The 26571-nt window shown below is 49.5% G+C and overlaps 1 protein-coding gene across 1 annotated transcript; it reads right to left on the minus strand.

Annotated features, from left to right (window-relative positions):
* Positions 1–817: 817 nt before the first annotated feature.
* On the minus strand, positions 818–20486 carry GNL2 (G protein nucleolar 2). The gene is made up of 16 exons (XM_056846034.1): positions 20418–20486; positions 20233–20317; positions 15962–16056; positions 15588–15727; positions 13411–13595; positions 11715–11781; positions 10111–10269; positions 9685–9798; positions 6498–6626; positions 5733–5837; positions 5274–5432; positions 4736–4843; positions 3211–3644; positions 2644–2714; positions 1240–1343; positions 818–973 (listed from the first exon to the last, which is right to left on the minus strand). The coding sequence occupies exons 1-16, from the start codon at positions 20479–20481 to the stop codon at positions 824–826; spliced, it is 2169 nt and encodes a 722-aa protein (XP_056702012.1). The 5' UTR covers positions 20482–20486; the 3' UTR covers positions 818–823.
* Between the last annotated feature and the right edge of the window lie 6085 nt (positions 20487–26571).

A 26571-nucleotide genomic window follows, 5' to 3' on the forward strand; every position in this document is an offset into this window, starting at 1 on the left:
CAGGTCTACCAATTGGCTTCTATGGGCCTCCGGAGGCCAGGTCTACTGCCAAGAAAGCCAATGGGTACACCTGGTCTCCCAATGGGACTCAGCCGGAGGCCAGGTCTACCAATAGGCTTTTATGGCGGTAGACCAGGCCTCCAGACGGGGGGAAATGGCAGGGACTTGCAATTTAATTTTTATCAATAAAAAAGATTATTAAGTATGATATCAAGTTTTATTCAGTGTACGTATAGTTTAATTAAGACTTAAAACTTTAATTAAAGTTTATTAAGTTAATAAACAGTGTACCTACCTATATAGTTTAAGAAATTTGGCTCTCAAAAGAAATCTCAATCGTTGTACTGTTGATATTTGGCTCTTTTGACTAATGAGTTTGCCGACCCCTGGGCTAGCCTGATCTCATCAGATCTCAGAAGCTAAGCAGAGTCAACCCAGGCAAGTATCTGGATGGGAAACCTCCAATAAATACCAGGGTCATGACAGAGAGGCTGGCAATAGCAAACCACCTCCGAACATTGCTTGCCTTGAAAACCCCACCGGGGTTGCTGTAAGTCAGATGTGACTTAACAACCAAAAAAAAAAAAAAATAGCAAGGGCCGTAAGATGTCTGTTGATTTCCTGATTAGTGTAGGTGAAGGATTAGATCTGGCATTGAGACAATAGGAAAGTCTCAACTCTCCACCAGTGGTTAGGTTTGGAAAGACTTATGATTCCTTCAGCCTATCATGCCAGAGGGAAAATCATACACAGCAAGTGAGGTGCAGCTGTTTACTCACCATAGTCCTGGCAAAAGCCAACAGATATTTCACAAAGTAAGAAACTACTGTTTGCCTTTATTTCTCTTTGTTTTCGGTCTCTGACCTTCCCCATTGCATTTTTTCTTGTTCTGGTTTTTATTTTTGACATTGTGAGTGTCATAATAACGGGCACCAGTTTTCTTGGGCCGCTGCTGCCGCTGCTCTGCTCTCCGCTGCAAAAGTAAAATCAAACACTTGTCTTATTTAAGTTAGAAAGCCAAACTGAAAAGCACAAGGAAAAAAGACACAAAGTGGGCTGCTGCTCATCCCAAGTGCACACAAGAGGTACTCACACACACCATGCTGCCTAAGAAGATGAGGAAAGGCTTATTTGCAGAGCGACCTGCATAAATGAAGCCTCCACAAGGCCTAGAACTGCTAGTTTGCGCTGGTAGAAGTTAAAAGGCTCAGGGCTTCTAAGATGGTTATCGCCTCTTACCTCCTTGGAACTTAGTTTCTTGCAAGGCTTCTTCATCTGATGAGCATCGGCCTCCTCCTCGTCTTCCTCTTGTTTCTTCCTTTTCTCAGCTTTCCGCCGATTCCCTGAAAGAAGTATTTCAAAAACTGTGTGTGGCAAAACCTTCTGCAGCACCAGCCCTGATACGGCAGATGGCCTGGGCTTATCTCAGAGAAAAATGCCAGGATATTGCTACTTCGTGCCAAGTAGTAACTATTAGCCTCACATGTGAAAATGAGTCTGTAAAGCTTCCCAGGGGCTTACGCTACAACACGCCCATGCACACAACAGCAAACAAACTCTCCTGTCACTGCTCAGCACCAAGGGACGGAGGCAGCTCAGTACCATTCACCAAGAGTTAAAAGGCTGCTGAAGGAAACCACTTACTGAGGGTGCATTTGAGATCAGTTATATATATTTTTTAAATAGCTAAACCTTTCGTCACCCATGTCTGCCCAAATCAACTTTGCCATACACCGTCAGTTCACTTTTGTTCCCTTTTCCTTGCCAGCGTTACAGCATCTGCCCACCTTCTCCAAATCTCCTGGAATTGCCTCTTCATCACCGAGGAAGCAGCCATCCCCAGGCTCTCCTCCTTTCTCATGGCTTCCAGCTACCTGTCTTCAACAAAACACAGCCCTCCTTCATCCTGATGTGGCCACCGTGGCTGTCCTCTTTCAGAGATCTTTCCTATTCCTTAGACTGGAGGCTGCGGTGGGGGCCCTGGCCACACCTCTGAATTCTGCCCGTTCCTGTCGCACTTTCTTGCTCAATGTTTAGGCTCAGGATGTGGTTGGCCGGCAGATACACGCAATGCCCATGCCTAAGCAGTCTTAGGTGCTGGTCTGTGCCTGGACATTCCTTGCAAATACCATGGCCCCTTCCCCTAGAATCCACAATGAAGGAAAGGCAGGATACAAAGGCCAGTTCAAGACTGTCCAACTCGCCTTCTGCTCTGTTCCAGCTCCCACCTCCTGCCCCTACTTGATGCACCTGGAGTGCATCGTCTTCCTCTCGGACATCTTCTGTCCATTTTTTCTCTCTACCCCCGCTTCAGTCTCCACACTCGGATCCATTCCCATGCAGCAACTGGAACAAATACAGAGCCCTCCCGTTTCTCCCTGCCTCTCTCCTTATGTCACATTCCCTTGCCTCAGATTTTAGGTTGCATGCACTTCTTGTCCTCTGGAAAGCGCCACGTGCCCAGATGGCACTACAGAAACAAACCAGTCACTACGTCAGTAATAATTAATATAGCCTCCTTGGCATGGAATGTAGAGGGGGAGCAGGAGAATCACTGGAGGTTGCAGAGTGGAAAAGCAAAGCACAGGCTAACTGCATGGCCAGGACTCCCCACCCTACCCCCAAGTCCTAAAGCCACCTCACCTCTGGTGTTGCCATTCGCTGCGTTCGACTGAGACTTTGCAAAGACTTTTTCGCTCAGCCCTTTCGGGATTCTACAACACAAAGCAAAGGAGGCATTGGAAGTCTTGCCAAGTTCTGCTCTTCCCACTCAAGATTCAAGCCCCGCCCCCGGGTCCTGTTGAGTGCACTGACTCACACTTTGTAATCCGCCTTGAGCCTCAGCAAGGCAGGCAGACTATAAATCACATACATAAATACTGCCTGCTTGCACAACAGTCAGATACCACGGAAAACCGAGCTGTGACTCAGAGCCACGCCGCTGGCCCAGTCTGAAGAGGGTGTAGCCCCCTCCTCCGCAGGACGTGGCTTGGCTCAGTTTCTCAAGCCACTGGGATCTACCTGATCCCTGCATGTGGCTTGCTGTGATCCCGAAAGCTGTTATCTGAAATGGGAGAGGCACGCACAGAGAATTATTGGACAGTCCAGTGATTGTGGCAGGCAGCTTCTGCCCCATAGGCCCTTCCAGCTGTGTCCTCCAGAGTTCAACCGGATCCCCTTTGTCTCCAGAAGGGAGGGGAAAGGGATTACCTTATTGCAGAGAACCTCTTGGTCTTGGCCTTTTCCAAGAATCTCTTGTATTTGGCAATCTTCTCTTCCAGAGACTTCAGCACAGCCTTGGAATCCTGCCTGCTGTCTGCCTTGCCCGAAGGCCCACTGTCTGCCTCCTGAAGCTGGCCACCTTCCTCTGGGTCGCTGTCTGTTTCGTTGCCATCTGACACGTCCACAGGGACCAAGTCCTCTTGCGAGAAGTGAGGAACCACATGGATCTCCCCGAAGTTCTGCCGCACGTGCGACAAAGGCCACGGCGTTGCTGTTGTACTGGGGCAGTCGTCCCTCACAGCCTGCTCGTTGGGTGTCTCTGTCGAGCTCATGGTTTCTCCAGACTCCTCACACTGGCTTGTGGTTTCCCCAGACTCCTCACATTGGCTTGTGGTTGTGAATGCTGAGGCAGCTGCTGTGGCCTGGAAGATGGAAAGGAAACCTCTCTGAAAGTTATGAGCATCAAAGCATGCCTCCCTCATCCCATTGCTGTGCCTATTCCACTCCAGACTTTCTTAGCACACTTTCTCAGATGCGTTTAAATCAGGGATTAATTTGAATTGAAACATACCTAAGCCCGCTGATGGTTTTCCAAGACCCTGTAGTCTGATTTCTCAGGTGCTAAACACATTACTAGGTAATATCTTTTAGAGGGCAGGGATTTCAGATCAATGGGTGCGGATTTCAGCCCCGTTCAACGACCAACACTTCTGTTTCAAAAGCAATAAACCGTCTTAACCATCCCACTTGGCAAGGAAGGCAATCGCATCTCTAACAGGTGGTCTAGGTATCCCTATCTTCTCTGTGGTGGGTCATAAAGAATATGTGTCCAGGAAAGAATCCAACTGAAATGACTTCTATTAGGTTAGCACTTCTCCATCCAAGATCCATGGCCTCAGGGGGCGTGGCAAGAGCACTCCAAGGGATCCTTAGAAAGGACAGGGACAGCAGCTCTCATGACCTCCAGGTTGATACACAGCCGTGTAAATTTTCTGAGCAGGGACAAGGAACAGAACCTGCGTCCTATTTTCCAATGGTAGGAGATCTCCAAGCTGCTACTACCCCCAGCTACTGGGCTTCCAGATCATGTCGCAGCACTAGCCAGAAAGCATGCCAACTGGTTGACAAGAACGCTAATTGGCTGCGTAGCACCAAGAATAGACGGCCCTAATGCAGTCAACATAGTTATTTAGATATGAATTTGAACTGAGCCAGTGCAAAGGCTTTCAGCAGCGATGCCACTCTGCATCCAGACAGTGATCGCTAATAAGGGTTTTCAGCTGAATTAGGGGTATTAATACGGCACTGATCTTTCTCGATTTCTGTGAGCAACTCTGAAGGTTGTCCCAGTTTTAAAAGGCAGCTGATATGGTTGCTGCCAGGGCTCATTTCGTTTGCTCAAATGTTGTTTGCTGTCAAACTGATCCTGCTCCTGTTGCCTTTGCATCATTGACAACGGGCACGATTCTAACTGCTGAATGTGCAATTCCTACCTTTGCACACACCGCCTTACCTGAGGGCCCTGCTCCATATTTGGGGGCTTCACGAAGAAAGGAATGCGGCCCCTCTGCCAATCGTTCAGCACCATCTTGCTCACTGTGCGCACATCGGGCTCTCCCCCCTGAAACGACAGGAGTGCTCTTTCAAGCCCACTAACCCAAAGCCCCACTGAAGGGCAAAGGCAGAAGAGCAAACATGGGGAACAGAATCCCTTCTGGGTCCCATGAATCAAGCATGGCGCCAGGCCATGACTATAGGATCGTTGCGGGAAGGGGAGTGGATTCTTCTCCAAGAGTCACTTCCCCTCCGTTTTCTCTTCATCATCTTGGCCCTCAAATTCGCTGGATTCCTGGAAACAGACTCCAGCCCAACCCTCGGTTCAGAGGGCCTGCCTGCGTTCTCCTCTCCCTCTGCTGAAACACCTCCTCCCTAACATCACTTCTCGAGATCATGTCTAGCCTGCTCTCCGCCCCGCTCTGACCAGACTCTGCCTTCTCCATGGCAGTCCTTCCACATTACACTCTGCCATACACCCCGCCTGGCTCCATCACCTTGAGCAGCTTCCCAGTCTTGGCGGCCAGCTTCTCAAGGAAATCCTCCGCATTTTCCCAGGCATCTACTTTGTACGTTTTGCTGATGTACTCTGGCTTGGCTCGCTCCAGCACTGTGGCAATGTGATCTTCTGGACACTTGATTTTCTCAACTTGAACCTGGAAAGAAGCAGGAAATTAGAACACCTTTCTCCCCCCACCCCAAGGCCTTGTGCAGCAACTCCATTCAAGAACAGATGCAGCAGCCAGAATGGGTGGGCGGGGGAGCTAAGAAGCTTTCCTTATAGGTCTGCATCTCTATCAGTTGCCATGGCGCCATATCTGCATCAAGGGACAAGAGGTCTGTGTGAAGACACTGTTCAGGATGGTGGTCTCACCACCATCCTGAAATATGGGAGTCTTTCACACAGCAGACCTAAGTTGGCTCCTGAGCCTCAAATGCTTTGCCTGAACACTCACCACTCCTTTCAGCACAATGTCGGTTTCCGTGTCTCCCGACGGATACACCACTCCTGGGCAATCGATGAGGAATATGCGGCGCATCAAGGTGATGTACTGCCACACCTGTGGAGGAAAAGAGCAAGATGCAGCTAGCAGGTAAGGAAAAAGGTCCCTTAAATTGAGATGGAGACAGCCACGGGGATGCCTGGATACCTTAAGGGCAGAGAGAAAGGTGAGTAGGCAGGCCCCAACAGGAACCTGGCTATGACACTCATCATCTCACAGTCTAATTTACTACTTTAACAAGGATCTGAGTTACAGAAAATACTGTTGCTTGCTCTAAGCCAGTGGGGAAAGAGAGATCTATTTCCTAAGGAAAGCATGCCATCGATTCGCAACCAACTCACGGGGTTTTCAAGGCAAAAGATAGTGGTTTGCCACTGCCCTCCTCTACATAGCAGCCCCAGTCTTCCTTGGTGGTCTCTTGTCCAAGTACCAACCTTGCTTAGTGTCCAGGTTCTGATGAGTTCAGCCAAGCCTGAGCAATTAGGGCTGCTACATCTCTTTCCTAGCAGGGGCAAATTTTTGCGTCCTGTCCAGGCCAAGCTCATTTGCCTGGTCCTCTCTCACTTTCTGGATGTATGTATGTATGGGAGACACTGTCCTGCACCAGGACCTCTCACAGCAATATCCTCTCTGACCCACAGCTAGGTCATCATAGCACTGGTCACATCAGATATTAAGCCTGACCCCACCAGGGTGATGCTTGCCCAATTTACCCACCTTGGTTTCGCCAGCAATTGGAGCCACGTTGCAGACCTTCTTGGATCGCAGCGTGTTGATCACGGAGCTCTTCCCCACGTTGGGGTAGCCAATGAAGCCCACGCTGATCTGCTTCTTGTCCACATGCAGCTGTTGAGAAACATGTAGAGAAACACACCTAAAAAACAGGCTTGCCATAGCTATGTGTGTGTAAAGTGCCCTCAAGTCGCTGCCAACTTATGACAACCCCGTAGGGTTTTCAAGGCAAGGTGGTTTGCCACTGCCTTTCTCTGCACAACAACCCTGGCACTCCTTGGTGGCCTCCCACCCAATTACTAACCAGGGCTGACTTGGCTTAGCTTCTGAGACCTGACGAGATCAGGCTAGCCTGGGCCATCCAGGTCAGCACTGCCATAGGCAGCCGGAAAGGTTGAAGAAAGGGTGGGGGGGGAGCCCTATGTGCAGAATTATCCCTGTCAATTACAAAGCTAAAATTAAAATACAAAAGCATTATCCAAATCACAAATATTAAAACCATGCATCACAATACAACAATCGTTGGTTACATATATATATGTACCTTCCCCTAGGAGGCAAAACCGTTTTAGTAAAATTGCATTTGTATACTTGGGGATGTCATACAGTTGCACGCATTACTCCTATGACCAGGTACATTTACAAATCACATAAAATACATGTAAACCAAACCAAAAGTATTTTGGCAAAAGATTGTTGTACTGTGATGTGCGGTTTTAATATTAGTAATCTGATTAAAACTTTTGTATTATAATGTTACCTTTTAAATTAACAGGGATAAGTTTATACAGAGGGTTTTTTCTTTCTTTAGCCTTTCTGGTTACATACCGTATATACTCGGGTATAAGCCGACCCGAGTATAAGCCGACCCCCCAAATTAGAGGCCAGAAAAGGGAATTTCTTATTGACCCGCATATAAGCCGAGGGGCAATAAGAAATTCCCTTTACCCGCAATGCTGCGCTCTAAAATGGCGGCCGCCATTTTAGAGCGCAGGGCCCCTGCCCCAGGTCGCCCTCCCGCCGCCTCCCAGGCCCTCCCGACCCACCCCGACCCCAGTGCCATCCAAGGGGGGGGAGGGGGAAAAGCCCCTGAACCCACTACTTACCTGGAGAGGCGGCGAAGCGGCGGCGCGTCCTTCCTGGGCTGGCAGGAGGCCCCTCCAGCCGGCAGCGAAGGGCGCCCAGGCGCGTGGGCGGTAGCGGCGCGACGGGCAGGGGCCTCCCAGGGCCCCTCCCGGCGGGGAAAATTCGGTGGGGGCCGGGGGGGGCCAGGGCAGTCTCTCTGCAACTGCAGAGAGGCTGCCCAGGGCCCCTCGCGGCGGGAGAAAATGGCGGCGGGGGCCTGGGGGGGCCAGGGCAGCTTCTCTGCGGCTGCAGAGAGGCTGCCCAAGACCCCTCCCGGCGGGAGAAAATGGCGGCGGGGGCCTGGGGAGGCCAGGGCAGCTTCTCTGCGGCTGCAGAGAGGCTGCCCAAGACCCCTCCCGGCGGGAGAAAATGGCGGCGGGGGCCTAGGGGGGCCAGGGCAGCTTCTCTGCAACTGCAGAGAGGCTGCCCAGGGCCCCTCCCGGCGGGAGAAAATGGTGGCGGGGGCCTGGGGGGGGCCAGGGCAGCTTCTCTGCAACTGCAGAGAGGCTGCCCAGGGCCCCTCCCGGCGGGAGAAAATGGCGGCGGGGGCCTGGGGGGGGCCAGGGCAGCTTCTCTGCAACTGCAGAGAGGCTGCCCAGGGCCCCTCCCGGCGGGAGAAAATGGCGGCGGGGGCCTGGGGGGGGCCAGGGCAGCTTCTCTGCAACTGCAGAGAGGCTGCCCAGGGCCCCTCCCGGCGGGAGAAAATGGCGGCGGGGGCCTGGGGGGGCCAGGGCAGCTTCTCTGCGGCTGCAGAGAGGCTGCCCAGGGCCCCTCCCGGCGGGAGAAAATGGCGGCGGGGGCCTGGGGGGGGGCCAGGGCAGCTTCTCTGCGGCTGCAGAGAGGCTGGCCAGGGCCCCTCCCGGTGGGAGAAAATGGCGGCGGGGGCCTGGGGGGGGCCAGGGCAGCTTCTCTGCGGCTGCAGAGAGGCTGCCCAGGGCCCCTCCCGGCGGGAGAAAATGGCGGCGGGGGCCTGGGGGGGCCAGGGCAGCTTCTCTGCAACTGCAGAGAGGCTGCCCAAGACCCCTCCCGGCAGGAGAAAATGGCGGTGGCTCGGCAGCGGTGGTAAGTTCCCTCCTCCCTCCTTCTCCCTTCTACCGTATTGACCCGTGTATAAGCCGAGGCCGGCTTTTTCAGCCCTTTTTTTGGGCTGAAAAACTCGGCTTATACACGAGTATATACGGTAGTCTGTTCTGGGTTGGACTTTTCTCCTCTCCTTTATTTATATATTTATTCTTTAGACTCATATCTTGCTCTTCCTGGCCCAAAGACGGGCTCAGAGCGGTTAACATCCATTAAAATTCATATAACATCAATACATACTATATAAAATAATTCCAATTCAATAAAAACCAGTGTTATCTGACATTAAAACTAATCCACTTGGTGCAGTTTTATTGGTTTTTGCCATAGGCATCCCAGAAGAGGAATGAGTATAGTGTTGGGTTACAGCCAAAGAGAATCAAGTTCAAATCCCTCCTCAACCAGTCTCTGCTGATTTACCTCACAAAATTGTTGTGGGGATAAAAGGGGGTGGGGTGGGGAGAGCCATAAGTGCTACTTTGAAGGGTAAAAAATGGTTAAATAGAAATAAGGGTAGTTTCAATCAACCATTTTCTCCTTAGAATGCTCTGTCAAGGAATGCAGAGTATAAAATTGGTTGTCTGAAAGGAGTCCAGGTCTAGTGGATGCCTGCCCATTGTAATGTCTTATGTGCAGCGTTGCACTGGGCTCTTTCAAAGTGCCACCACGTTCCATGGGAGGAGAAGGGAATGCTGGGAATGCTTCAGGGGCAGGAGCCAGGGGGTGCTGCACACACGCGGTGCTTCCTCCTCTTCCTGCTTATGTGCAGAAGTGGCATCTCTTGCTTGGTCTGACAGGACCACAGCCAGGCTCCCAATGTCAGCAACTAGAACGCCACATGTGCTAACCCTTGAGGAAAGTACCATGTTTTCTTGCCCATGTCTCAATGGGAGATTCAGGCCATCCCTCCACAAATTAAGATTTCCCAACAAGGCCTGCACCTTGTCAGCGCGGAAACGTACCGTACCTTGCCAAACTGTCTCAGAAGCTGGATGAAGGCTCCTTTTCCAAAGGGGTTTGTGAGGCTTGCATGGAAGGCCAAGGTGGGATACTCCTGGGAGAGAATGGCCACCCAGCGTCTCTGGAAGAAAGCACAGCCTGTCTTTCAACATCCGCCCCTCACACAGCCCTTCAGCTGCGTCTCAGGCCCTGGAGAGTCCAGCAACTCTAACAAAAGCTGCTGCTAAGCCAAAGCTTTCCATTCCGGATCACAGGAATCACCCCAGCTAGGGCTTCACCCTTCACATAACTCCAGGGAGCCACTTTGGACAGGGAGCCAAAGCGCAGTGTTTTCCTGGCAGTGGCAGCAAGCGACAGAGTGCATGTCCTCTCCTTGCAGGAAATCCCTGCTTGCGTGGCGTCGAGAGGGAGAGGAAAAAAAGCCGGGACTCACCGTGGCCCAGGTAGGCACAAGGTCACATTTGTTCAAGACAAAAATGAGATGCTTCCAGTGTTTCTCTTTCTTCAGGTAGCTCTCCACGTGCGGGGAGCGGGTTCCCATTGGGTCTCTCGCATCCAGCACCTGCACCACTACATCAGATGAATCAATCACCTGGCAGTCGAGAGAGAAAGGGAGAAAAAGCTGGGCTCTCACAGACTGCCAAGCAGAGCTCTGCAGAATACAGGCATCGTGTGCAGCCATGGAGGGCCCCATGGCCCCACCCCTTGAGGGCCCCATGGCCCCACCCCTCTCATGTTCTAGCCTTAGCAGCATTACAGTGAAACAAGTTCATGATTCTGATAAATGGGAAATAGGAAAGGAACAGCCTCCTGGGTCTCCAGGCTCGGCTTCACGTTGTGGCACGCAATTCTGACAGTGGAGCTGCTTGAGCTGTTTTATTGGGATTGGAGACTTCCGACAAAGTAGCTCTCTCAAAAGAGCAGCCGTGGTCAAGAGGCTTGAAAGCAAAGAAAAGGGGGGAATGCAGGCAACAGACCGTCCCTGCTGCACTGAGTGCTGAGCTTTCCAGACAGAAAACCCAGCCAGCAGCTTCCCAGAAGCAAGTGTCTGGTAGGACCCCTTCCAAGTCCCAACTAGAAAAAGTGGGCCATGCTTCACTGCAGAGAAGCCCAGCCCATCTTTCTACCCACGTATCTGACAGTGGAACTGCTTATGCTGTTTTAGCATGATCAGAGACTTCCAATTAAGTGGTGTGGTGGCAGGTGCCGTCAAGTTGCAGCCAACTTATGGCCATCCCATAGGGTTTTCAAGGCAAGAGACAAACAGAGGTGGTTTGCCATTGCCTGCCTCTGCGTAGCGACCCTGGACTTCCTTGGTGGTCTCTCCATCCAAGGACTAACCAGGGTCAACCCAGCTTAGCTTTCGAGATCTGTGGAGATCCAGGTCAGGGTCCAACAAGTCGGTCTCTCAGACTCTCTCAAAATAGTGGCCATGGCCCAGAGGCTTGAAAGCAAAGAAAAGTGAGGGGAGATGCAAGAGAGTCACAACAGACAGCCCCTGCTACACTATGCTAAGCTTTCTAGAGAGGAAACCCAGCCAGCAGTCTCCCAAAAGTAAGACTATGGCAGGACTCCTTTCAAGTCCCAACGTCTTTCCATGATGATCCCCAGAAAGTGTGGGTCATGTTTCACTGCAGAGAAGCCCTGCCCATCTCTCTCCTCTGGCCTTTCACCTGCCCACACTTCCACCCCAACAGATGCATTCCCTTCCTTTCAGCACTCTGTGCCTCCATGCTCCGGTGCAGTAGTTTAAGAGAGAGGACCACTGGGTGCAGTGTGAGAGGGGGAAGGCAGAAGACTGACACAGGCACCCACAAACCTTCCCACAATCCAGGAGGCCAGCCATCTGTAGACTTCATAAAAGAGTCAAGCAGCAGAATACAGACCACCATAACAGCAACAGACCAGGGGCTGGTCTTTCCAGATGCTGCTCGGGATAATCAGCCAACATGAAGCAGCAACTGCAGCTTCACAATGAGCAAAACCTTAGGGAAGCAGGAAGCTATGCAGCCCCCCCCCCTCATTTCACGTCCGTACCTTGTAAAGCTCTCCCCAGATCCGCTTGGACTGCCCCTTCTTGTATATCTCTTCTTGTGCCTCTTCCCTACAAAAGGGGCAAATGAAAATGTCAGCAGCTCAAAAGCCTCCCCCCATTCCTAGAGATGTAAAATTTCCAGAAATTTTGAAGCCAGAGGGGTGAAAACACCCAGAAATTTGGGGAAATTGAAATATTTGCAATAGTTACCTTCCTATCAACCTACCTTCCTAAACCTACTCTGCTGCTTTAATAACATAACATACATCATTTATAATTTAGTTAGAATAGACATTATATGAATTAGCTTATTTGTGGAATTTAAAAATAAAAGCCCTTGTTTTCTGCTACCCAAATGACAAGTGAACTTGAGACATCTAAAAAGTGTCACATCTTCTGCTATCTTAGCACATTTCACTCATTCTAAAAGAAATTTTATATACACACACACATACACATTTTTATTTTATTTATACCCCGCCCTTTCCTGGCCAAGCTGGGTTCAGGGGAGTTTCCAACAATAATAAATGACAAGTATCAAATATTAAATTAAAACATAGTTTAAAACCATAGATCCCAGTTTAACTTAGCAGATGGCATCCTATAACTACGTGACCATCTCATATAGGTGGAATTGACCTCAATGGTGGAGTTGGTTTAGGATGGTAATCAGGAGATCAACAACAACCAAGGAACTCACAGGTCTTCCAGGGAATAGAGACGGGAGAAAAGAGAAGAAAAAAGGAATGGGAAGTGAAAGGGGGGAAGGAAAGGGAGGCTAAGCTGATCTACTTAGCCAATGCTGAACTCAACCATATGCCTGGCGGAACATCTCTGTCTTACAGGCCCTGCAAAACTGAAGTAAGTCCCACAGGGCACAAGTCTCACTAGACAGAGAGTTCCACCAGGCCGGGATCAGAGCCGAAAAGGCCCTGGCCGAGGACAGCCAGGTGGTTCTGGGGCCAAGGTCCACCAAAAAGTTGTATATTAGTTTTGTTCACTGCTTCCAATTTTTCCAATGGGATAAAAGTCTTCAGATATTTTCATGTGATACACTGAGTGAACAGAACTGTCTTTAAAAGCTCATTTTGAAGGGAGGGATTTTTTCCCCCTTCAGACCACCTTCCAAATTTCCCATCAGAAAAACTGAGGAAAAAATCCTTGGACAAAAATTTATTTGCCAATTTTTCCCATGCCACATCTGCTGGGGCCAGGTCAAAGCAATCATCCCTTGCATCTGAGGCCCCTCTCCCACCTGGGAGCGTAGACAGGACATGGCACCCGTGTGGGGAAAACTAGTATTCTCCCAGAGTAGGAAGGGGGGGGGGGGCAACACAAAGCAACAAACACAGCCTTGGAGGTGCAGCTAAAAACATACACGTTCAAAATAAGGCATGTATTTCCATTCGGGGCTGTCCATCTTTGCACAACCGCCTGCACAGAGATGAAGGCTGTGTAATGATATTAAAGGGGCTTACAGCAAAATGCCCTGGAGAAGAAAGCACTACCCTTTGGGAGGAAGGGATTCAGCCTGACTCTGGACAGCACAAAGTCCCTGCTGCTAAGCAGGCTTAAGACTCACCCCGAGGGGGGATGTTGCATTTCTTTGAGCTCCGCCCCCTGCATTACTTGTTCTAGCAATAGCAAATCTGCAAATAAGGAAACCAGGGGGAAAGTTGCACTCCTCCAACTCTTTACCTCACTCCTGTATCCTCCACCACTAAATCCCGGTCCTTGTCTTTGTCGTAGCTGCTTGCCTCGGCCACGGCGTTGTCCAGCAGCGACTGCACATCACTCGCTGAGAGGTTTGGCCGCTTCCTGAGCGATTTGGGGCCAAACGTTGTTTCAAAGGTTTCAGTGTCAAGAATGTGACATTTGGCATTCTGAAAGAGGAGAGGAGTAGGGAGAAGTTGGCACGCTGTCCCTCTTGGGCTCACTGGATCAGGACAGTATGTCCAACTATCAGCTTGGCATTTTCGTACGAGAGGGGCTTCAATGCTTAAGCAGCGGCACAGCAAACCCAAACCCAGCCTCACTTTGCCTGGCAACCCTGCTCTACTCATTAACCCAGTCTGACATCAAAACAACACAATGAAAATCCAACTGTTATCTCTGCCTGCTCCTTTGCTTCATCAATGAAGCTCCAGAGCCTGCCAAAATTCAGATTTGTCAAGGATAATCTGGCTCCCATTTTGAATTTTTTCCTTTGAAAGGCTATCTGCGAGTGCCAGTCCTTTTCTTGGGAACTGCATCTTCTACAGCTAGGAGGAACGGCTTGTTTTGTGATGTGCGCTCGAGTTACACAGAACCCTTTTCTTAATTTGGAATGTTTTCGTTTTATTAGAGACACATGGAAACTCCTGAGAAAACAAAGTCATACAGTAAGAGCCCGAGAAACCGGGGGGGGGGGGGATTTAAAAGGTAAAGAAACCTAGGCTAGAGGAAAACCTACAGACATGCCCTCCTGGGCCTCTTCATCAAGGAAAGTGAATCCTCTCCAAATGCACACTGGTGTAGTGGATAACAGTGACAGACTCTAATCTGGAGAACCGGGTTTGATTCCCCACTCCTCCACATGAGTGGCGGACTCTAATCTGGAGGAGCAGGTTTGATTCCCCACTCCTCCACATGCAGCCTGCTGGGTGACCTTGGGCCAGTCATATTCTCTCAGAACTCTCTCAGGCCCACCTACCTCACAAGGTGCCTGTTGTGGGTGAGGCGAAGGTGATTTTAAGTCACTTTGAGACTCCTTTTGGTAGAGAAGCGCAGGGTATAACAAACTCTTCTCTTCTCAGAATCTAACACAAGGGCAAAGGGTCAGCCATGCTTAGCCTCAAGACCAGCTGATTGCCGCCAAAGTTACCCAATCCTGACAAGGATCTACACATAGCCACAGGGTCAGGGGCAGAAGCCACATCACAGTTCAGTTTGCATCCAAGGGAACACCATAAACACAGACACATCAGCAATAAATACTTTGGATTTGCCTTGAATATTGCAGTGCAGAAAGGTGGGAAAGAAGTACGGCAGATAAACAATGATTCCAACAAAGAAGTCATCCCACCTCTTTCTGCAGAGCTGAGAGCAATCAGGTCCTGGTGGGACTCAGGAAGGAGCCTCAGGAAAGGTTTACAGAAAGACAAACCATGCTGAGTTTGCTAAGGAGAGCCAGCATGATGTAGTGGTTAAGAGCGGTGGACTCTGATCTGGAGAACCGGGTTTGATTCCCCACTCCTCCACAAGAGCAGCAGACACTGATCTTGTGAACTGGGTTGGTTTCCCCACTCCTACACATGAAGCCAGCTGGGTGACCTTGGGCCAGTCACAGTTCTCACCGAACTCTCTCAGCCCCACCTACCTCACAGGGTGTCTGTGGTGGGGAGGGGAAGGGGAGGTGATTGTAAGCCGGTTTGATTCCGCCTTAAGTGGTAGAGAAAGTGTATATAAAAACCCAACTCTTCTTCGGCACTCTGTTGGAACACCATTCTGGAAAACTGCACCAGAAGGGCAGATTACACCAGGCTTGCAACCAGCCGCTTGCCTGGGCATATGCAAAAACTCTGCATCTCCTTCAGGCAACGAAGCTTTATAAAAACTGGCCATTTTTCTCCTTTAGACCAAAAATGTAGTTGGAGCAGGAAAACTAGAGCACATTTCTTCCTTTGCAAAACCAGCTCACACACCTCCACGAGGACTTCCCGTACTAGCAACGGGAAGGATTCCAAGTTCACAACAAGAGAATGCTCATGTGTGCATATGCAAGCCAAGAGGCTGTCCCCAGGACACACACAGTCCCCTCCAGACACACCCCACACTTTGTATACTCTTGAAAAACAGCACAGTGGCTAGCTTCGAGAAATAACTAGAGGACTCACGTGAGGCTTAATTCGGTCGTGCAGGAGGGACATAGGCAGTTTACTGTGCTTCATGACCACTCTGTAGGGGTCCTTCATCACAGTCTCCATCTCCTCTTGAAATTTCTGGAGGGACAACTGCTTGATCACACGAGTGTTTCCTGCATTGGGCGACAGCCATATACACACCTCAGAGCCACTCTGGCGTCCACTGCTACTGAAATAGTAGCAGCAGGAAACAGTCCACAAAAGCAGCTGCTCTTCAGTCCTGCAGCATTCTGGCCAACCATCCCACCCTCTCCCAACTCACACATAGGACACTGGAGGCTGCCCAGGGTCTCTCAGTAACACATCCCAGGAAAACTGGCAGGCAGGAAGGCTGCAGGCGGACTCACCAAACCACTTGATGTTGGGCTCCACTCTTGCCACTGTGCCTGGTGCCACCGTGGACTGGAACTGGAGCGGCCGGATCAACTTCCCACGATTGTTCCTAAGGATAAAAACAAAGCTGACCTTGGATCTGGGAGATGCAAGTTCAAGAACCAAGCTGGCAAAGTAAAGAGGAGTTCCAAGTAGCCACGCTGGTCAAAGTAAAAAAAAAAAAAGAAAACAAAATCCACGTGGCACTCTCTATTAAGGCCAACCAAAATGACATGAAATAGTGCGCCAGTTTTAAAGTCTTTCAAAATTCTTTACAAGGCTGGATGTTAAGTCTGCTTCTGTTGGAGAATCAAGCAGATTTAAGAGGTGCTAGGGCACAGGGCAGAGTTTGTAGGAGATACTCATGGCCCTGTGGCCACCTGTCAGCACATGTGCTGGGTGGCATAGAGCAGGGGGCGTACCCTGGGCATAGAGGCAATTACAAGGGGTCTCAGGAACTGTCAACCTTTTTCTTGGTTGAGGCTTCCTAAGATCAATAACCTACAGTTTAAGGTGTGAATAAAGTAGATCAAGAATTGTTAAAACTATTGAAAGTCATACCCTTGAGGATTTTGATGCACAGCCTGTATATTTGCTTCCAGGCCTAATTCAAAGTGCTGGTTATTATCTTTAAAGCCATCCATAGCCAAGGGCTCTTGAGTTTGATCTCCCAGAGTATCTCTGTGCCAGTTACATTCTGCAGACAGCCCCCTCTTTAAGATACCCACCTTTAGGATTGTCTGTATGGCAACAGTGAGACCCTGGGCCTTTTCTTCTCTAGGGTGAGGTGGGAAGCTTCACTCGCTGCATTTACAAAGGCATGTAAGGCATTCTTATTCCAGAGAGCATTTGGTGGACGGTGAATTTTTCAGAAGATTTGGCTGCAAGTTTGTTGATCCTGTGGGTTTTAAATCTGAATGCTTTAAAATTAGTAACTGTATATTTTAATCTGTTTTAATTTTGTTAATTGGGACTGGGGAGGGGCTGGGACTAAGTGGTAGAGCATCTGCTTGGCATGCAGAAGGTCCCAGGTTCAATCCCTGGCATCTCCAGTTAAAGGGAATGGGCAGGTAGGTGATATGAAAGACCTCTGCCTGAGACCCTGGAGAGCCGCTGCCGGTCTGAGTATCAATACTGACTTTGATGGACCAAGGGTCTGATTCAGTATAAGAATGCTTCATGTGTATCCTAGCTATTTATGTCCTTGCAACTTGGTTGCTACATTGTTCACCACCTCAAGTCGAAGGAGATAAGGTGTGATAAAAATGGTTTAAATAAATAATACCTAGATGTATCAAGTGTCTTTAGAACTGGTGATGAACTACACATTTTTATACTCACAGAGAAGGCTGTCCTTGTTCTCATTGTTTTTTCCCCCACAGGGCTGAGAGTGCCCAGTGCCAACTGTCCTGTACCCCAGTTCCTCCTAAGTCTGCATGACTCTCCAAACAGGAGCAGACCAACAGCCTCCCTCAGATTCAAACAAATTTCTTCACACCACCTCAGGGTGGTGTAGTGGTTAAGAGCGGTGGGTTCTGATCTGGAGAACCAGGTTTGATTCCCCACTCCTCCACATGAGCAGTAGAGGCTAGTCTGGTGAACTGGATTTGTTTCCCCACTCCTACACATGAAGCCAGCTGGGTGACCTTGGGCTAGTCACACTCTCAGCCCCACCTACCTCACAGGGTGTCTGTTGTGGGGAGGGGAAGGGAAAGTGATTGTAGCCGGTTTGATTCTTCCTTAAGTGGTAGAGAAAGTCAGCATTTAAAAACCAATTCTTCTTCTTCATTTTTTTAAACATCCAGGTTGATAAATAGTTCCAGAGAACTCAAAAGCTTGCCGTTCTCTGTCACCTTTTTTTCATCTTCAGAGGTATTTCATCAATTTTGTTTTGGGCAAAATATGCATCTATAAGCTATCCTACCTGAGAACACCAGCAGCTACCCTCATTCAGTGAATGCAAAAAACTCACACACCAGCGTTAAAGGCTTGCCAAACGGGAGAATAAGGTTTCAGGTTAGAACTTGGGAGATGACAGAGGAAAACTTTCATTCACTCCCATATTGTGGACACAGATGGTTCAAGAAGGAAATCTGCTCAGCAGGTTGACAGCTACCTGACTTGTTCCTGGAGACATGGGACAATTTGAGAGGCCTGGTTGGGTCCCTCCCAACCATAAAGAGCGTGTCCTGCAAAACATGCAAGTTTGCACTGCGAGACAGGGGCTCAAAGCTGGCGCACCTACCACTCACCCAACACAAGCAGAACACAGCTCAAGCACTACCCGGAGCATGCTAGCAGCGAAGCACCTCTACGTGAACAACTGGAAGCAATGAAGGTTCCTTGGCCACACGTCAGGCAAAAGGGCAACAGGTCCCAGAGGTGAACACAAGAACGCCTGTTATTCAGGGCTGATGGTTTTCCACAGGCTGTGCCAAGTGATGGAGCAGAGCCTCTGAAAAACACATTGCTAAGAGATTCCACATTTCACAGCTGGCACCTTTTCAGAGGCAGAGAGAATTGAGAAAACAGAGCAAAGCTGCTTCCATTTAGCACCTGCTCATGGGTACAGAGCACATCCTGGCACCCAACGGGGCACGCAACTGACTTGTTTACCGACGGGAGAGAAGCAGCATCCAAGTTTTTGGGGAGCAGATGTTAACCTCACCCTTACAACTGAGCAACACTAAAGGCTCCTTCTTCAGCGATCCCATTTGTCTGTGCCTGTCATATTGGCTGAGGAAGCCCAGCTGAAGCAAAAACAAAAAACCATCCATATATAGCCACAGCATTAGAGAATCTCAAGGATTTTCGGTCAGAATCCTGGCAAGTCCCAAAGCCCCGATCTAATCAGCTTTAAAGTTTTAAAGCAGATGCTGAACACACTCAGCAACACTAAAGTACACTTCCACAGGAAGTGGCACAAAGTGGTAAGCTGCAGTACTGCAGTCAAAAGCTCTGCTCATGACCTGAGTTTGATCCTGACGGAAGTCGGTTTCAGGTAGCCGGCTCAAGGTTGACTCAGCCTTCCAAGGTTGGTAAGCTTGCTGGGGGTAAAGTGTAGACGACTGGGGAAGGCAACGGCAAACCACCCTGTACACATAGTCTGCCTAGTAAACGCCGGGATGTGACGTCACCCCATGGGTCAGGAATGACCCAGTGCTTGCACAGGGGACTTCCTTTACCTTTAAGTGCCTTCAGAGGCATCCCAAGCTCTGTGGTGCGAGAACGGAGTTGCCCTCTAGTTATCCTCAAGGACAGCTTAGAAATAGAGCAGGGTGCAGCTGGGGTCATGCTCCTAAAGGAAGCATGAAGACCGGTGCCCCTGGGAAGAGCAAGAACTACACTTCAGCAAGGCAGGTGGAAAAACTATTTTTGGCAGTGGATCAAGAGAAGAAAATAGTCACTGGAAAAGACAACCATGCTAAGAAAACTTGAAGGCAGCAGGAAAAGAGGAAGACCCAACAAGAGATGGATGGATTCAATAAAGGAAGCCACAGCCCTCAATTTGCAAGACCTGAGCAAGGCTGTTAAGGATAGGACACTTGGGAGGACATTGATTCATAGGGCCCCCATGAGTCAGAAGTGACTTGAGGGCACTTAACACACGCACAACCTGCACTGCGACTTGTAAAAAGCTCCACTGGCCAGTCCTCTTGTCTGAAGATGGAGAGATTGAATGACCGGAGCCGACTGACTCTCTTGGACCGCATTTTCCGGGGCGCCAGTGCCTTGAAACCGTCGGAAAGGCCTTCCGGCCGGCTTCAACACTTCAGATCTCAGGGGAATGGGAGGCTTGGAGAACTTACAGTGAAAATCAATTTTCAATGGGACCATTTAAAGGATACCCTTTGATCTAATCCCTTATTTATACTCTGTATTAACTTTATATTAGGTTCTGATTTAATAACGCTGGATAGGAGAAGAACAGGTTAATTAAAATAATATTGGGATTAGCTCCGTTAGTTTATACAATTCATGTTTAGATGGGAGAGGGGGAAGTCATCTTATTGTTAAATTAGTGATACTGCTTGTTTTTTCTTTTATTATTACTATTATGTTTAGTATTGGATATCGTTTCTGTTGATATGTTAAATGAAGAAAATTAAAAAAAATTATTATAAAAAAAAAACCCACTTCGGATCTCGAATGGAAGAGCCGGCCGCAGCAGGAAAGACCCCGGCCTGCGTAGGATCGCCCCGCAGCCCGTTTCCCCCCCCCCTCTCTCTCTCTCTCTCTCTCTCACCTACGCTCCTTCTGCCGGTACATGTTAAGGCGCCGGATGGTGGCCCGGTCCCTCATGTTGCCGCCTGCAGCCTCCGCCGGCCGATCTAGGGGGAGAAAGCAAGGAGAAGATGAAGCGGGCCGCCGACGCGCCTTCCGCCCCGCGGAAGGGAAGGGAAGCCCAGGCGGCGCGGGGCCCCCACTGACCGGGGTTGGTGCTGGCCCGCGACGGGTTGAGGCTGGCGCGGCCCTTGAAGCGCGGCTTCACCATGGTGACGGCGGGCAGGCCTGGCTCCGGAGCGCCACAGACCCCTCAGCCGCGGCCGGCAGCGAGCCCGGAAAGAACGAGACGGAGACTTCCTGCGACGCGGTGACGTACTTCCTGCGAGCCTTCCCGGTCGCGCCGCCGGAGAAAGCGCCTGGCGCGGGGGGGGGAGTGAGGGAGGGTGATGACGTCACGCCTAGTGGCCTCGTCACGGACGGTTGCCAACTCCGGGTTAAGAAATTCCTGGAGATTTGGGGTGGGTGGATGGAGGAGCCTGGGGAGGACAGGATTTAGGAAGAGGGGAGACCTCGACGGGGGTGTAGTGCTATAGAAGCCACCCTCTAAAGTAGCCATTTTCTCCAGGGGGAGCTGATCTCTGTAACCTGCGGATCAGTTATAATGAGGGTTGCCAACCTCCAGGTACTAACAGATTAAACAAATAAAGGCATCACTATGCTTGTACCTAAGTAGGTTTGGAAATCAGAACAGTCAAGGTACAAAATTATTATTAGTGATTAGAAATGATGTAGTAAACAAGGGTTCGTGGGGGGAGAGAGAGACCTGAGATCGTTATTTCAAGAAAACAGTTTATTTGCAGCTGCTGACTCAGAGGCCCTAATGGGCAGAAATCTCTGAGCCCCGATTGTACTGAGGGAGGGATATTTATCCAAATTCAAGATGTGACAACCCATCAACATTCAGGGTGAAGCTGATAGCACTACAGACATAGAGGCGGCAGTAGAGTAACAGTTTCACCCAGTTCTTGTTATGGTTTACTGTAACCCTCCATGACTCTTGCCCCAATTCCTTAGCACACAGACATACACACACAGAGATATCCTGCCCAGCAACAAGCTATTCCCTTGCTGTCCTAATACATTTCAATACATTTACAGAAAGGAAAAGAGATTATTACCAATTGCTAAATCAGTGGATCTTCCATAGTCAGGGGAAGTCTACCTTGCTGTCTCAGGACAAATTACAACAAGTGCTATAGAACAAATACTTATCCTACTACTATAATACATAAGATTCACTTGATGTCAACCATTCAGGTGTACCATTATTCTTTGTGTTATAGATGCAAATATGCAATTTATCTTTATAGTATGGTTGAAAAAGCCCAATTCAAGTAGGATATCCAATGATTGGTATAATCCAAAAAGAATGAGCTGGGGGACGGCCGTTTCAAGATGTTTTCTTCAGCCCCATGTTCAATCAAATCCCATTATAAAATCCAAAGTCTGGTAATTTGTCGTTGATCCGATACTATTTCAAATCAGGTTCATAGTTCCTCAAGGGATACAATTCAGTGTGATATCCTACTTGAATTGGACTTTTTCAACCATACTATAAAGATAAATTGCATATTTGCATCTATAACACAAAGAATAATTGTACACCTGAATGGTTAACATCAAGTGAATCTTATGTATTATAGTAGTAGGATAAGTATTTGTTGTATAGCACTTGTTGTAATTTGTCCTAATCACTAATAATAATTTTGTAATTTTGTACCTTGACTGTGCTGATTTCCAAACCTCCAGGTACTAGCTGGAGATCTCCTGCTATTACAACTGATCTCCAGCCGATAGAGATCAGTTCCTATGGAGAAGATGGCTGCTTTGGCAACTGGACTCTATGGCATTGAACTCCCTCCCCAAACCCCGCCCTCCTCAGGCTCTGAGGAGGAGTTTCCTTGGCCTAGAATTGGCTAGGCTACTGCCTCTAATTTGCTTCTGCCTGTTCCTTAAGACAGTTCTGATTTTCTCTCTCCTCCTCTTTGTTCCTCCCTTCAGCAAATGGAAATAATTTCCCAGCAGTGACTGACCCTTTGGGGTTGCTCAGGTTGAGCCATGGGGCACCAGAGCCCGTCGCGTTCTGCTCCGTAACCACATAATTCAGTCCAGAGTGTGGCGAATGGATAACCAACCGGGAGCGGCTGGGCCCCCGCTATTGGTTGCAAAGGAAGCTTGGTAATGGGGAACAGGGACTGTCAGTGATGTGGAAATGCACGCTCCATTCTAGCCTGTCTCTTGATCGCGGCGATTGCTTCTTGTGTGTGCCGGGGACTCCTTTGTAGCTTTGTGCCCTTTCATTCTTTGTGCTTAGGGTTGCCAACCTCCAGGTAATCGCTGGAGATCTCCTGCTATTACAACTGATCTCCAGCCGATACAGATCAGTTCACCTGGAGAAAATGGCCACTTTGGCAATTGGACTCTATGCCCTCCTCAGGCTTCGCCCCAAAAACCTCCCGCTGGTGGCAAAGAGGGACCTGGCAACCCTATTTGTGCTCTGCCAACAGCATTTTTTCTGCCCTGTAGTGGAAAGTGTGCTTCTGAACTCCCAGTTAGTTTCCCATTTGCCCCACTTATCCTGTTACAGAGCATCGGAGCAGAATGTCGTGGTCTAGTGCCACGTGTCTCAAGCTGGTGCGCTCTCTTCACAACCCTGGGACTGAGCAACTGTTAAGAAGTTATCTAGGAAATGGAACTCGAAATGAATTGCAGGTTTGTTTGGGCACAGCCAAAGGCCAGGGAAGCTGGAGGCTGCTGGGATGCAGTGAGCCTGAGCCGTCCTCCCTGCCCACTCAACTTGCTTATGCCTGCTGGATAAGGAGCGGGCCTGGCCATGCTCTGCTCTCTCAAAAGAAGACGTTGGAGTTGCGCTGAGAGCAGTTTGGGAGATTGTCACTGGTTGGGATGCATGTTAATATACCTACTTCTGTGACTGGCAAGCATATTATTTGCAATGCAAGCTGTGGAAAAGCAATGTTGTGTGCGCACCCTGGAAGCAAAGCCCCTCTCAAACCACTGCCAGCTCTCCTAAAAATGAAGGCCTTCCTCCAGCTGAAGGCTCTCTTCCTTTTCCCTCCTTGCTGCTGACAGCAGGCCGGGGAGGGTGGGGGCTTCTCTGTAACCAGGTGGGGCATTTGCATGGCCCAATGTATTTATTCTGCCTATAAATACCATCAGAATGATTCATTTGGGGCGACTGCTTGTACAAAGCGGCGATTTTTGATACTTAAAAGGAATTGCTTTGGCCTCATCTTTTCTTTTTGTGTGCGTGAGGGGGGTTGGTTTTTCCTGTGCCCCTTGGCTGAGGCCACTGAGAAACGAGCCCTTGGCCCTCTTAATGTATAAACTGAGATTTCTTCAGAGTGAAAATTCATTTTAATGTAAACATAAGTGAGCAAGGTATATACATTCCCTGTTGTTGCTATGGAGGCAGGAAGGCTAGTAAATTATTATTGGGAGGCTGCTTGCAAGCGTGTTAACCCTGGCTTGCCAGCAGAGTGGGTAAAAGTTGGGATTTATATGAGACGGGGAAAGGAGAGGCTAATCCTTTCCATCTGTCACTGTTGGAGGGGGATGGGAGCGCAGTGGTCGGACATGGGACTGACCTACTGGGTAGATTATGCTGAAACGAGTGTCAGGTGCCGAGAGCTGCACAATATATATTTTGCTAGTCACTACTGTTTTTCTGTTGTTTTAAAGGTAAAGGTAGTCTCCTGTGCAAGCTTTGGGTCATTCCTGACCCATGGGGTGATGTCACATCCCGACATTTACTAGGCAGACTATGTTTACGGGGTGGTTTGCCAGTGCCTTCCCCAATCATCTACACCTTACCCACAGCAAGCTGGGGACTCTTTTTACCGACCTCAGAAGGATGGAAGGCTGAGTCAACCTTGAGCCGGCTACCTGAAAGTGACTTCCGTTGGGATCGAACTCAGGTTTGAGCAGAGCTTTTGACTGCAGCTTATGAATGTACTTCAGTCTGACTGCTTTTGTACTGTATGTTACCTAAATATACGAAAAATGTGATGGAAAGATCTGGCCCAGGTTGAAGGAATAGTCTGGGATGCTCTCAGGGGACATCAGGGGTCATGGGAGCCAGCGCGATGTAGTGGTTAAGAGCAGTGGACTCTTAATTTGGTGAACCAGGTTGGTTTCCCCACCCCTACACATGAAGCCTGCTGGGTGACTGTGGGCTAGTCACAGTTGTCTCTGAGCTCTCTCAGCCTCACCTACTGTGCAAGGTGTCTGTTGTGGGGAGAGGAAGGGAAGGCGATTGTAAGCCAGTTTGAGACTCCTTAAAAACAGAGAAAATTGATTGCTGCTGGGATGCATGAAAGGGAGAGGAAAGAGGTGCTTTTATTATTCAAGCTTTTTGTAAAACAAAAACAAAAAACCAAGGTGCTTTATAAATGCAAAATGTTGGGTGTATGATCCTGATGCCCCCAAGGGGCATAAAACAAGGTTCCTCTTTGTCTAATGCACATTATTGTGAGAGACAGGAGAGATTTCACATTCCCACTTTGACTTATGGAAGTTGTACCTGACAGCACTTGCTCAATCACACCTGCCGTGTATGGATTCTTTTCCCCTGACTGTCAGTAGGTGTTCTGGTCCACCTGATGTTAGTATTGGTGTTATGGCCTTGCAAAGCCAGCTTGCTCTTCTGCACCAGAACAGCTGGATGCAACCCCCACCTCAGGTTCTCGTCCCAGCAGTGTGCCAGCCAGGCCGGTGGCAACTGGAGCCTCTACGCAAGCAAAGGTGCAGGCCAAGAATTCTGAAGGGTGCTGAGTCAGCTACTTATCTCTCCATCCCAGCAGGGAGAGGCTCCAGCATGAGCCGGGGAGAGGTCCATCGGTTATTCATTTGTCACAATTTCTCCGTAGTTCAAAGGATGAACTCGGAGGAGCTCTTGCCCACTTGTGGCCTGGTATGTGGCTCATTTATCATTGTGCTGCAATGGAATCTCCCCTGAAAGAGTGCAGCGCAGTGTTTACTTATGCACAGAGTGGATGATGGGCCTGGCAGTCCTTTGCAGAGCAAGGAGTCCAGGGGATCCTTGTGTAGCTGAGACACCTACACAGCTCCCCTCCTCCACCACCACCCCCAGTGGCGCCAGGAAGACGATCTTGTTGGTCTTTTCTGACACTGCCAAACCCCTTGACTGTGAAAAGGAGTAAGCCTGGAAATCCCCAGATAGGTGGTCAGACTGGCTCTTGGCTTGACTCAGCAGTGATCTCTGGGCCTATGACCGTTTATGCTTGGTACTTAGCAGCGTGTTCCAGGCTGAAGTGCCCCACATATTTTTTTTAGTTCTTCAAGCTGCTGTGCATACCTGCTTTGCATTTCTTAAGAGCCCCTTTAACGCAACCTTTTGTATTTGCTCCGCCCCTGCCTGGAAGCATCCACTCAAGCAAGCATGAAGAATTACAGCTGAGGGTTAGCTAATGGTTATGCAAACGAAGGAGCAGGCAAGTGTGGGGTGGTGGAATTTGTTTGACTTTCTCCTCTTGCATCTGGACTGTGAATAGTCATTCTAAAGGTCGGGTTTTAAAAATCAGCATTGAGGGAAGAGCAGATTCAACCCTGCATAAATGACCTATGTGACTTCTAGCCCTCCTATATGGGATGGATGACCCTCTTACCCTTTGAAGGTCAAGAAAGCCACAGATGCAATAAAGAGGAGGCATTGTTATCCTCAGGCACTTCTGAGGGCACATGAAATGGCCCCATACTGAGCCAGATTGTTGGGACGTTCTGAGTGCAAAGCAGATACTCTGCCCTGGGGCCCCTCCCTAAATGAAGCTGCCTTGTCCTGAGCCAACTATGGGTCTTTCCAGGGGAGGGGCCAGGGCTCAGTGGAGGAGCCTCTGCTTTGCATGCAGAAGATCCCAAGTTCAATCCCCAGCATCTCCAGTTAAAAGGGTCAGATGGTAGGTGATGTGAAAGACCACACAGCCTGAGAACCTGGAGAGCCATTGCCAGTCCAAGTGGACAACACTGACCTTGATGGGCTGGTTCAGTATAAGGAAGCTTCATGCGTTCAGGTCAGCACTGGTCACTTGAATTGGCAGCAGCTCTCCAGGTGCTCAGAGGTGTTTCTCAGTCCCTACTGCCGGATGCTTTTGACTGGATTGAACTTGGGACCCTTTGCATGCCAAGCGGATTCTCTGTAACTGAGCCATAGCCCCTCCATAAGAAAAGCAAAGAGCTTGTTCAGCCAGGACCTGCAGGTGTGCTGCTTCACAAGTGTGTGGTCCTTTAGCCTGCACTGGGTCCTGGCTGGTACACCGAGCAC

The sequence above is a fragment of the Euleptes europaea genome, chromosome 3 (assembly GCF_029931775.1).
Source record: "Euleptes europaea isolate rEulEur1 chromosome 3, rEulEur1.hap1, whole genome shotgun sequence".
Lineage (NCBI taxonomy): Eukaryota > Metazoa > Chordata > Lepidosauria > Squamata > Sphaerodactylidae > Euleptes > Euleptes europaea.

What these genes read in the sequence shown, in the direction of transcription:
- GNL2 (XM_056846034.1), bottom strand. Translation starts at nt 20,481, where the DNA reads ATGGTGAAGCCGCGCTTCAAGGGCCGCGCCAGCCTCAACCCGTCGCGG. An exon ending in AAGAGGTTCTCTGCAATAAG is followed by an intron (nt 2,715 to 3,210) that starts GTAATCCCTTTC and finishes TTTGTGTTGTAG; the next exon opens with AATCCCGAAAGGGCTGAGCG. An exon ending in AGCGAATGGCAACACCAGAG is followed by an intron (nt 1,344 to 2,643) that starts GTGAGGTGGCTT and finishes TACTTCTTTCAG; the next exon opens with GGAATCGGCGGAAAGCTGAG.